General features: G+C 43.2%; 1 protein-coding gene across 7 annotated transcripts in view; it reads right to left on the bottom strand.

Annotated features, from left to right (window-relative positions):
- LOC142579570 (uncharacterized) overlaps window positions 1-12,798 on the bottom strand; it is a 303,963-nt gene that overhangs the window by 208,022 nt on the left and 83,143 nt on the right. For all 7 annotated transcript variants that reach the window (XM_075689924.1, XM_075689954.1, XM_075689963.1 and 4 more), the window contains exons 14-15: window positions 6,044-6,699; window positions 4,833-4,886 (exon numbers count right to left, since the gene is read on the bottom strand). In XM_075689924.1, coding sequence (XP_075546039.1) covers window positions 4,833-4,886; window positions 6,044-6,699 — 710 coding nt within the window. The remainder of the gene's footprint in view (window positions 1-4,832; window positions 4,887-6,043; window positions 6,700-12,798) is intronic.

The raw sequence follows: 12,798 nt of genomic DNA, 5'->3' as shown, positions 1-12,798 counted from the left end.
AATTGCCCCTTCCACTTTTGCAATGCTTCACCGCAACATTGCTTCGCGTACGCTTCACCGCATAACACTGCTGTATTAAGGAGAAGCTGACTTTCAGAAGCCGGCATTATTTAAACGCGTCGTGCTTTCCGAGCTTCGAAGCCATGGGGGAGGATTACAAAGACGGAGTCGGCGCGATTGCTAACAGCGACGCTTTAATGAAAATTGCTTTAATGAATTGCTTTAATGAAAAACAAGGCACCGAACAGCAAGAAGCTTGGTTGCGGACGTCGAAGTAGCTGTAGGCCTAGCTGCGGCGGCCAGTGGATCTGCGTGCGAGAGCGCCTGTTCTAAACGGCGAGATAATAAAAATGGCGGCGGAGGTGGCTTCGATTAATGCCGTTTCGGATCTACGATCATGGAAAAAGGTCCGGAAAATGGGACGGCGAAGAGTTTTTGCATCAGAAATTTCAGACATTCTTATACATTGACTATGCGGTACCATGGCAGTGGCGCGAAGGCGTCCGATCATTGGGCATGTCCGAAAAGTCGGGCGTCCGAAAAATCGTTCGTTGACTGTAGTTGCAAACCCCACTGAAAACATTGCATTGCCGCAAAAATGAGAAAATACCGCGCTTTTGCGCAGTTGGCGCAAATGGCACTTGAGCGGGCGCAGCCAGGAGCAGGCAAGTCGAATTGTAGCAGAATGGCGCAAATGGCGCAGTTGGACCACCACTGCAAGTACTTTTCCCATTTTAGTGCTGAATTGGAGCTCGTGGCTTCTCTGAACCGCTTTTTCTTGTTACATAATTTTTTTAGTGAATTTGTAAACCACGGTTTCCCAGCATCACCGCGAATGCAGATGAGGGGTACATCGGATTCTATTAGAGAGATAATTTTTTCTTTACAGCAAGAGCAGTTTTCATCAATAGACCTATTAGGAGCTGATTGTTCAAAGTGTTGGAGAAATTCGACCATTTCCTCATTGATTTTGGAAAAATCTGCTTTGCTGTAGTCGCGAATGTACTTTACTGAACAATACTAACATATGATCGCTAAGGCTGTTGGTGGATGACAATGACTGAATTAGCTCAGGATTTGACACAAGGACAAGATCAAGGGTGTTACTAACACGAGTTGGTATTCCAACAGTTTCAGTGAGGTTGAAAGAAAGAATAAGATAAAAAAAATCTCTGGAATGACGTAAAGATGCAGTTATGTTGTACCAATCAATGTCTGCAAAGTTAAAATCACCGCAAATCATGAGGTTAGCGCCAGGAAACTGGTTTTTGATAGTAGGTAGAATGTTACTTAGGTCGTCAATGAAGGAGTGATCAGAATCAAGTGGCCGGTAGCAGGTAATGATAATAGTGGCGCGATGAGCCAATGAAATGTTCACACAAAGGATTTCGCTTTTACTGTTGATTTCAACAGGAGAACCAGGGTGCCCTTAACAAGAATCATCACGCCACCTCCCCGGCAACCACATCTGTCACACCGGAAAAAAGCGAAAGACTGGTGATCGTGCAAAAGTTCGTCATTCTGTATATCAGGTGTGAGCCAAGTTTAGGTGAAGATGGAGATATCGGTGCTGCTGTCATCCAATACAGCTTCGACAGCGTCGTTCTTTGGGAAATAGCTTCGGATATTGGTTAGTAAAATTGACAGATTTATTTCTTGGGGCAGGGTTAGTGCACTGGGGAGTTCCCAAAAGGTGGTGCACCAAAGACTTAAGTGCATGCAGTGAGTGCTATGAACTTAGCTCGACCACAAAATCCGTTCCAGCATCGTACACAAACTGTGTGTTGTTCATAATAAGCTTATCAAAATGAATTTTGAAAAAAGCAGTACTTGCTGACCATACGAAAAAAGTTTCTTCCTTGCCAAGTGCACACGCGCAGAACAATCTTCATGGACTGAAAACGAGGAGTTTTTTAGCTTTGAACTGGCAGACAGAATTTCCCCTTTTGTCTTTGAATCTCATGAAACTGACAATTATCGGGTGGTTCTTTCCTGGCTGGAAGCGGCCAAGTCTGTGGGCACGTTCAATATCATGACTATTAATGGTGATATCGAGCTCCTGGGAGCAGAACGAAATGATATGCGATTCAGACTGTGACCACATTTCATCTTGCTTATCGGTGATCTCATAAAACAGTAAGTTTGAGCGGTGGAGTCGATTCTCAGCGTCGTCACATTTGTTCGAAATTAGTTTAATATCTGAGGAAAGTTTAGTCATATCAGGATCGGCTACAGAGCTCGCGCAACTAAACTGATTTGTTTCCACAATTTTTTCTAGGGCGTCGACTCGCGAGGAGAGGCTACAAATTTTATCCTCCAGCTTCGACTGAGCAGAATGAATCAGCCATAGTTCACTTAACACAGTATTCTGAGAGCATTCAATGCGGGATATGCCCATAGCAGCAGAGGCTGTTACATGTTTACCCTCATAAGGAATACCAACACATATTTTTGAGGTTGTCGAGAAACTACCACACACTTCTCATAAGTAACAGGATGACACTTGGCGAGTATGAAGGCTGTCACACATAAAGTCCACACATGTTACAATGGATCAGCATACAACACACTTTTAGATATAACAGACCATTCTTCTTATTTAGTTTGGACTGTCTATATTATTCCTGCAACCAATTTCACTTTGGACAAACCCGGCTATAATGTGCTATCAGCTAGAAGGGACAATATTTTGGACAAATTTTTTATTACATGTAATGATGTTGCATATACGACATACTTTGCTGCAGCGATGCGTGAGTGAAGCAGTGCACTGCATCAAACTGTTTCCGGCCACTTGTGGAATGTGCAAAAATGCACTTTTTCTTAAGGAATGCACACACTAGCGGCAAACTTCCAGCAACCGCATGCCGAGCAATGCCCCACCAAATAAGAGAGAGTTTTCGGGATGACCCCACAGGCTAACCGCTGCCCACCATTGCAGGCTCAGTGCCAAGTAAGTGCCATGGGTGCCACTATGACTTATCCCACTTTGCTTAGAAGCCGTCGCATGCAGTGCTTTAAAAACTGATCATGATCGCGAATTGCATCATTTTGAGAATTCTTTGTTTCTCACTGCATCAATTCACACAAAAAAGAAGATAGGCTGTCAATTGTGACATCCAAACTGCAAAGCACATGATGCGTTCAAGACATTTTGTATATAGTGCAGAGGCAGTTAGACATAGGCTCCGAGTTGAACTTTCCTCGTATCACACCTTTCATTCAAGCTACAGGTTTGACATTGGTTCTCGTTTGTCCCGAAAAATAAAGTTAAGACATTAGCTTATTCTAGTAACCATTAATCCTAGTGAAAAGCAAACTGTAGTCGATGTTTGTGTTATCAGCAGCAGCAACATGCTCAGGCCGGGTGGCCGGCATTTTAGGGAGCTGGCCGCAATGGCAGAAATGTCGCACGAGTTCAATTTTTCACCAACCAGAAAATTTTTCGAATGTGCAGGGCAGAGCTCTAGCAGGGAAGCTGCCATTTATCCACTCTTTCCGGTGTCTGGAAAACGGTGGACACCAAGGTGCCATGCCGCTATTGTGTTTGTGCAATCATGCGCATGTCCATTTATTCATTTATTTTAATTTCATTTTTTCGTCTACAGTTCCAATAATAAAACGCTAAGCACTTGCGAAGTTCTGCCATTACACAAAATACTGTGACCCTCATTTTGGATGGTATGAACTTCGGATACAATGGACCTTTCTTGCTGGACTACTGTAATCCATTGTAATGAGTGTTGACTTATTTGTGAAACAAAACAATATTCTAATTTGATACTAAAGTTGGTCTCAAAATGTCAAACCTGACATCACTGCCGTTATCATTGTCATGACAAAGAGCAAAATTTCCTGACAATGTGTAGCAAAATAAGGCTGTACACGGAGTCCCAGCTAACCTTAGCCAAGGTTTAAAAATAAGTGAATGCACTCTAGGAGGAGGAGGAAACCAAATGCATGTTGTTGGCTATTATATGGAGAGAATCACACTATTTTTTGTATTCTGTTAAAGTGCATAATTGGTCAAGGTTAACTAACCAAATTCCCAAGGAATAACTTTAGGGTATAACTTCTAATGGGAAGGTTGTAGTGTGTTTCAGGAAACATCTAATTCAGCAGCTTTCAACTTCCTGTTTGTTGCATCATCATTTTTAATACATCCTAAAGAAAGCCCACAAACTATGAAAAAGGACATGTGACATGTCAACTTGCACACCGCAATTGCAGTGCTCTCAAACATGCCACATACCAATGAACAATGCATTTAGCCTGGTGCACTGCCACTCAAAAGTTGACAGGTTAGTGACAGGGCGGTCTCCTTATCGACATCATGATACAGCCCGAGGGAAGCACAGTAAGTGCATAAATTGTGCAGCCAATGACTGCATCATTGCCCTGTCACTTATCAAGTTCAGAAACAACAGAAGAGGAAACCAATATGCCTTTATGTACCATGTCGATACCAGACAGAGGTAGCACATATGTGCCGCTCAGCCACAACTCATGAGGTGCATGCTTGAGAAAGAGGGGTGCAGCCTTTACAGAACACTATAGGGTATTTCAATGTAATAAAATTTTTCTGGGACAACGTAGAGTGCTGATTTTCACTTTCATTCTACCAAGGTTTAACTATACTATAATATGACATACAATCTCAGAATACTAAAATAGACAAAATATAAGTGCTTCTGCAAGTTAACAGAACTGTATACTGTACACATGTGGCTGTACATTGTTTCAGTAGATGTGAATATGAAACATCCTATGTCTGTGTCCAGCGATGCAAGTCAGTCTGAGCATATGGGACAGTACAGCAGTAACATGCTCACCTCATCGTGCATAGCTGCAATGATAGCATCCTTAGATGGCTCCAATTTGTAAGGCTGTAAGAGAATAATAAATCACATTAGGTCCCTGCAGCTATTTTGCACCCAATTCAGAGCACTTATGTGTAATATTGTGCAATGTAGTGCAAAATCTACCCAATCCTGAGCAATCATGCAGACTCTTAATGGCAGTGCTGCAGTATCCTATAACATAAATCAATTGCCACTCAGCCTTTCTCTGTGCCTTAGTCAAAAGACTCTCCTATATTTACAAGCACCCTAAAGAGCAAAAAATTTGGCAAAGTATTTTGGCAGCTGGGATGGAATTATTTTACAAGCTTGTGCATTTCTGCAGGCAGTGCACTTAATGATACTGAGAAAGGACAATGTATTCATTCTATTCCAATTTTTCTTTTGTTTTACACATTTTGTCAGCAGTTCGAGTGGAGCTACGCCTGCGTTATCACCAGGAGAGGACCGTTAGGTAGGTTGTGAGCGGTGTATAGTAAGAAAGGAACAGAGCCGAGCGAAAGGGATCCTTAATTTACACTAGCCTTGGTTAAAAACACACAAATAACACGAGAGCCATGTAATGAATTGCAACAGCTCTTTGCTATAAGACTATGACTCCAAGTGCTGACCTTGAAACTTGAAATACACTACAGTTGAAGCCAAAAAATAGTAGAACTTCTAGAAAAATAAAAAAAATGTTTGGATACTCGAGACATTGACTGTTTATCAAATATTCACAGACTTTGTTCTGCAGAGACGTTGTGAAAGGGTACCCTGCTCTATAGCTGTCGGGAGAATCATCTGCACCACAAAGTTAATAATTAATTTGTCAAATACTCACACACTTGGGACCAAAATCTCAAGTGCCATTATACCTTCATCTTAAAAGTTGGTGTCACTGATGTGTGAATAGGTTCATGTAATCAATCTGCCCCAATAATCACTCTAGGAAAATTGGTCCATGACGGTATTTGTATTCTTTGTAATAATTTTTGGCCTAACATACACCCAATTATTTGTAAAATTATTGGTGTCAATACAATATTTGCAAGCAGGCTCTAATAATTGAGCATTTAATGAAGAAATTGTAAAATCTGGAAGGTATGCAAATGCAATGTTTAAAAAATGTTTGTCATATGGCAACACAGTCAGTGATGACAGGCATTTGCATTGAAAAATGATGCAAGAAATAAGGGCTTCACCTTTTCTGCAACTGCTACTGCCGTAGGAGCAGAAGTCTTCAGTTGCAATGAAGAAGCTTTTGCTTCCTGTGCTGAAGTTGTCTGTGTGACTGTTGACACAGGTTGAGCTGGTATTGGCGCTGGAGCAGGGGACACTGGGGAGACCTTAGCTTCTGTATCGGCTTTTGGTGCCGGCTTGAAAAGAAAGCCTGATGAGCTGGATGTAGCAGGAACACTAAAGGGTGTAGCAACTTCTGTAGTGGTACAAGCTGCACTTGGTACTGAAAATTCTGCTGAAGGCATGGAGGGCAAGGCTGGCGGTGCAGCAGCTGTCGCTGCACTTGAAAACGTGGGCACAGGCACGGAAAACAGTCCTTGACTTGGAGTTGTGGATGTAGCCAAAGATGGCGTCGACTTTGACACTGTGGGTGCAGTAGCTGGAGCAAAGGAGAAAGCGTTCCCACCTCCACTGGCACCAAATGAAAAGACGCTACCACCAGTCGAGCCAAATGAAAAAGCTGTCGTCGCAGATGAGGCTTTTACTGATGAGAACAGTGACGGAGGTGCAACAGTGCTGCCAGAGCAAGCAGCAGCTGCCACAGAAGATGTGGCTACAGGCACAAATGAAGTACTAGTGGAGAAAGGCTGGCTGGTGAAAGGAGGAAATCCTGCAGCTCCTGCATTAAAATAACATGTATAGAAAGTTCAGTGAATCTCTTAGAGTCGAAAAGTAACCTAAAAAATTGTGGAAGCCAGCTTGCCCAAGAATCTCTCGTACAATGCTTACAATAAACCACCACCAAAATTTAGCAGCCTATGAGCCTTGGTTGTTGCAATTGGAACCTAAAAGCTAGCATTCAACACTATAATTAAACCCTGATAGCCATACAAAATATGAAATCCATGCAAGCTCTGTGCAAGTGAAACCTCATTAGTTCATACATGGTGGGAATGTGGCATAACAACACTAAAGGGTATTATGCACAATATAACCTCGTTGATATATAACCTCACAGTATAACCTCGTACAATTTCCCGGCGCCAAAGTTCACGATCGAGAACACAAAAAAAATGACTCAATCTAGTTATGCTTCTGTTTTAACAGTTTCTTTAATAGGCGATAACCCAAACACGTGCCATTTCCTGCTGTAGGCAGTACAAAGTGAGTGTCTTGTTTCGCTCAGATGGCATCGATTCCCGGCGTCGCCCATCATGTCAATTTCATTTCAGTTTCTTGTCGGTGTCTTAAAACAGTCTGCAATAGGAAAACGACAAGGCACAATCTGGGCCACTCGGGCCCCACCAACTTGACGCACGTCGGCATCCCGTGCCGAACGATTCTCACCAAGTGGGAAAGTCAAAATTTCCCAGACAAAATGATTCAAAGGTGCAATTGAAGTTTTTTTCTGTTTGGGGGGAGTTACATGCCAATACCATGGCATGATTGAGAGGCACGCCTTAGCAGGGCAGTTCGGGTTAATTTTGACCACCTGGGTATTTTTTTATCGTGCACCAAATGCGTGGTATTTTTGCATTTCACCCCCATCGAAATGCCACTGCTGTGGCCAAGATTCGATCCCATGTCCTCAGATTTTGCAGCACAACGCCAAAGCCACTATGACACAACAGCGGGTAATCAAAGCTTGCCGAAGCTACAAAAATGACAACAGGCGTCACAGGCTGCTTGAAATCCACCAGCTTGGCATGATGACTCGTGCTGCAATGTTTTACACAACACTTTGCATTACATAGATGTCAACTACAGTTGAGTCTGCCATATTATTTAGTGGCTTCAGGTCGTAAGTTTTCCCAATTAGTATGTTTTTTCTTGTGTTTTTTTCTAAAACATACCAACAAGGGTCTGTAGTACTAACCAGCAACTACAAGTTTGTGTCTGTTCATGTGTGCTGTTGCCAATAAAGCAGAAAAGCTGCATCACAGGAAATGTTGCCTAAATACACACAAATAGATTCCTTTTTTTTTTCCTATAGTGGTGAAAAACACTTCCAGCTGTTTTCCACAATGGCGTGATAGAGGACAGGCAATACTATACAGCCTCTCGAAGCTTTGGTAGGGAGCACTACACCAATCAAAGCACATTGTTATTGACTTGCCAAACTTTCCCAGATGCGTTTGTCTATACAAGAATCTACTGTGCGAGAACCAGTGTTGCTTCTCTGAAATATGGCATTTGCCACCACTTGATCACAATCATACCGTGCATACAGCGCTTTTCATGGCTGTTAAGCTATTGCATTTACTGAGCCACTGCGGTGATGACAAGCTGCCTTTTTTTCAGCAAGCAGTGCACACTTAGACCAACACAACTCTAAGAGGCAGTGCGTGTGGGCTATTGACCGTTGAAAGCATGTAATATGCTTTCAACGCTGCTACGCACGATACCATGTGCATTGCCAAGCAGATAGGTGCAGACTTATCAAGATAGGACTTCCAGCGACAGGTCACCTGCAAAAGCCTGAGTGCCTGTGTTCTATGCTGTGGCCATGGTCACGCCTCCATGCATTTCATATGCTTATCCATATAGGCAGTGATGCACTCACACCATAGCCAGAATAATTAGCATACTGGCCTTTGCATTTACAAAAAGGCGTAACATCTTCTGTGGCACAGTGCAGCATATGTAACCCACAAATCAAAACATCACAACCAGATTCTAAGTGAAAAGAAGTGATCAGGGTCTGCACCTATAGATAAGCGTACAGCAAGCCACGATGGCTTAAGCAGTCAGCTTATACATTCGGCTATATGAAAACTGGGTCGGGGATTTATCGCAACTTGCATCTTAACCCTTAATGCGTTTAAAGAAGGTGTGTGCAGTAGAACCTGGTTCATACACTAAAAAAAGAGAAAAGGCATCCTATTCCACAAAGCATATGATCCAAAGTCACTGAAACATTTGGCAGACTCAACTGCCGTTGACACCTTCATAATGAAAAGCATTGCACAAATCGTTGCAGCAGAAGACACCAACGTGCCAAGCTGATGGGGCTCGAGTGGCCTAGGATGCACACTTGTTGTTTTTGTGGCTTGGGGCAAGCTTCAATTGCACTACTCGAATTCAGCCTTGATCAGCACCTTCTTCGAGCAGGGCATTTTGGCGGAAAGTTTTGACATGCCCACTCAGCGAGAACTGTTGCAGCATGAGAAGCCATCCCGCCCTAAGCTGGTGGGGCCTGACTGGCCAGAGACGCATGTTGTCATCTTCCTATTGCATAGTGTTTCAAGCCAGTGACAGGAAACCAAAACAAAATTGAGTTGGCAGGCAATGCCGGAATACGATGTCACCAGAGCGGAACATGATGCTCACTTCGCGCTACCTGCAAAAGGAATGGCACCACATTTGAATGATCGTCTATTAAAAGTGTGTAGTACACTTCCAATGGCACTACGCCACACATGCTACAAAACAAATAGGTGAAGATGCATATCCAGGGTTGGGACTGCCCAAAGTCATTTTGGAGCAATTTTTGGAGCAAGTGAAGTTGCATCTTGCAGCAGTTTGGAGCCGACAAAACTGCATTTTGGAGCAGCTTGGAGCAGACTAAATTTCATTTTTGGGCAATTTATAGCATATAAAATTTCATTTTGAAGCTGTTTGGAGCACGCCAATCTTAATTTTGGTGGAATAATGGAATATGGCAGTGCACTTTGAAACCCTGACAGAACACGAGCGCTATATTGCAACTGTCTTAAACTGAATTTTGAATCAGATTACCCTGATACTGAAACCGTCTAGTGCATGCAAATTTTGGTAATAGTACCTGTAGATATTTAATTATTAGCAGCAATCACAAAAACATGCATTCTGAAATAGGGAGTTCAAAACTTCCAAAAGTAACCCAAGACATTTTTTAAAGATACATTTTTCTTTAAAGGGCCCCTCACTAGGTATGGCCCTTTTCAGTTGACAGGTGCAGTGCATACAATAAGCACTAACAATCATGTCAGCTAAGTATTACATCGCTACGCGCCGCAAAAAGACCTGAAATTTCAAACCGAATGCCATTTGCCCTTCTCCTTGCAGGTGCTGCGCTCCAAGCCAGAGGGTGACGTATACGTGCTAGTGCACCTATGTACATGTGTTCGTGCTGTGACGTCACTCATAGTGACACGTAACTTCGAGAATTATTTAAGGCAATATCTGTTATTTGTGCAATCTCAGCGTGTCTACCAAGTTGACATTTTCAAATTCCCTGAGTTTTCCAGGTTTTCCCTGAGTACCTTTGCAAAATTCCCTGAGTGACACAGAACTTTGTTTTATGTAAAGACTGGCGACACCATGTCGGCCAGTGCTGTCATTCTCTAGTAAGCATGTTAAAAAATAAGATTTAATCCAGCTCGAATAGCAAGAAGTAATGTTTATTTTATACAAGAAGTAAGGTTTATTTTATACAGAATAGAAAACCGAAGGGAGGGGTTAGTAAAATGCACAGCGAATAAAATATCTTTAAGAAAATGGTAAAGCCCATTGCAAATCGAGTCGAACGCTTTCAAATACAAATTAAAATAAATGCATACAGAAGAAATATTTTCGAAAATGAGCTATTTTTATCAATTGATAGCAAGCTCATTAGTATTAGGCCTGAACTTTGTCACAAGTGAGCTTCTCTCAGCAGCTGGAAAGTCAACCTCAACTGTCCTAATAATAATAATATTTGGGGTTTTACGTGCCAAAACCACTTTCTGATTATGAGGCACGCCGTAGTGGAGGACTCCGGAAATTCTGACCACCTGGGGTTCTTTAACGTGCACCTAAATCTAAGCACACGGGTGTTTTCGCATTTCGCCCCCATCGAAATGCGGCCGCCGTGGCCGGGATTCGATCCCGCGACCTCGTGCTCAGCAGCCCAACACCATAGCCACTGAGCAACCACAGCGGGTAACCTCAACTGTCCTGACATACTCTCAGCCCACACACAATGCCTCAATGTTGCGTTTCGTTCGGTTTCACTTTGGTTTGGATAAGGGTCATCTGCATCTTGACGTCAGCCAACACTCTCCTTTTTGAGCTCAAGCTCCTTCAAAGAAGAGGCAGCACAGTTCCTTTCCCAATCATTCCTGAATGCGACGGTCTTTTCTGTTTTTGTCCTCGTTCTGCCATGTGTTCGCCCCCACGTTCACCCCACGGACCACTGAATCATCTTCTTTGTCAGTTTTACAGTCAACGCCCAATTTTTCGGACTCCCTAGGAGCGACTAAAACTTCCGAAAAATCGGGCAATCCGAAAAAATTAATGCATGTCTTTTACTGCCCTTAAGGGCTCAAATTGCCACAGGCACGTCCGAAAAAGCTCCGAATGCCTGCCATACACTTATTAGGCATATCGGTGCTCATACTGTGACAGGAGATGGCAGGTGCGCGCGTGTATAATTAGAGAATACGTACTGTGTCCCATGACAACTGCCCCTTCCCACGCATCTTAAGCTTCACCACAATACTTTATGTATGCGTCATCGTTTAACATTGCTGTGCTGAGGCAAAGCTGCCTTTTGGGCACCAGCATTATGCAAAGCGCCATGCTTTCTAAGCTTCAAAGCCAATCGCGAGGATTACAGAGGTGGAGTCAGTGCCATCGCCGACCAGCGGTGAATTATTTCAACGAAAAACACGGCACCGACAGCAAAAATCTTAACAGCGAATGTCGAAGCAGCTAGGCCTCACATTGTCGCGGTGGCGGCTACGCCTGGCAGTGGATCTACGTGCGAGAGCGCCGGTTCGAGGTTGCGAGATAATCAAAACGGCAGTGTTGGCTTTCGTTAATGCTGTTTCGGACCCGCAGTCACGGCAAAAAGTCCGGAAAATTGGATGGTGACAGGTTCTTGTGTCCAAAACTTTAGATATTCTTGTACATTGACTGTATAGGGTGGTGCCGCAAAGCTGTCCATATTATATGGCATGTCCCAAAAATCGGGCATCCGGACCAGTTGTTGACTGTGAACTGGCAACTCCTCCAACCGACGACACGGCGTCAAAGACAATTCGTTACCATTTCTTTCATTTATTAGAGCCAGCATTAGGGCGACTTTCGTTCCCTTTCAATAAAATGACAGCTACTTTTCCCTGATAGAAGCACAAATTCCCAGGGTTTTCCCTGAGTATTTCCAGAATATTCAAAATCACTTGAGAATTCCTGGTTTTTCCAGTTTGTAGACACCCTGAAACTGTTGGTTCAATAGACTAATTAATGTTTAGAGAAATAACAAAACACACAAATCGAATGTCTGCATGTTCGTGTTTCACTTCGCACCATAGCAAGAGGAATGTACTTCCGTTTCGTCTGTTTGTTCCCACGTCACGTGGCTGCACATGCAGACACCAAAACTATGTCATTTTCTACCGTGTTCCAGTGCATGATCCTGCTCTGTGATCCACTCGTGTCTGCCTTAGTATTCATGTAGCACTGACTTACACCTCTAATCAGGTGTCTTCGTGCACAGTGCACAAAATCGTGCACTGCGCGAAGTAAGACAATCACAACAGCTTGCGCGTGACGCAAAAAAGCACGAAAAAAAATAAGAAGGCAGGGCGTATGCGCCATGACATATGCGTGAGTAATCCTCAAGCTCTGGTATGAAAGAATGCCGGCAAGGAATTTTACTTGCGGAGGTAGAGGGGGCAAATGGAGTGTCTTTCTTGGCAGTGGAGCTCTCCTCCTGAAATCGTGGGTTCACGGAAATGAAATTCTTTTATCTCGGCTATTAACAAATCAATTTGGAAAATGTTTATGGCAGAACACTCCCTAGAGGACACGTAAC

The sequence above is a fragment of the Dermacentor variabilis genome, chromosome 1 (genome assembly GCF_050947875.1).
Source record: "Dermacentor variabilis isolate Ectoservices chromosome 1, ASM5094787v1, whole genome shotgun sequence".
In the NCBI taxonomy this organism is placed as follows: domain Eukaryota; kingdom Metazoa; phylum Arthropoda; class Arachnida; order Ixodida; family Ixodidae; genus Dermacentor; species Dermacentor variabilis.
This window is presented reverse-complemented; position numbering and strand designations above follow the sequence as displayed.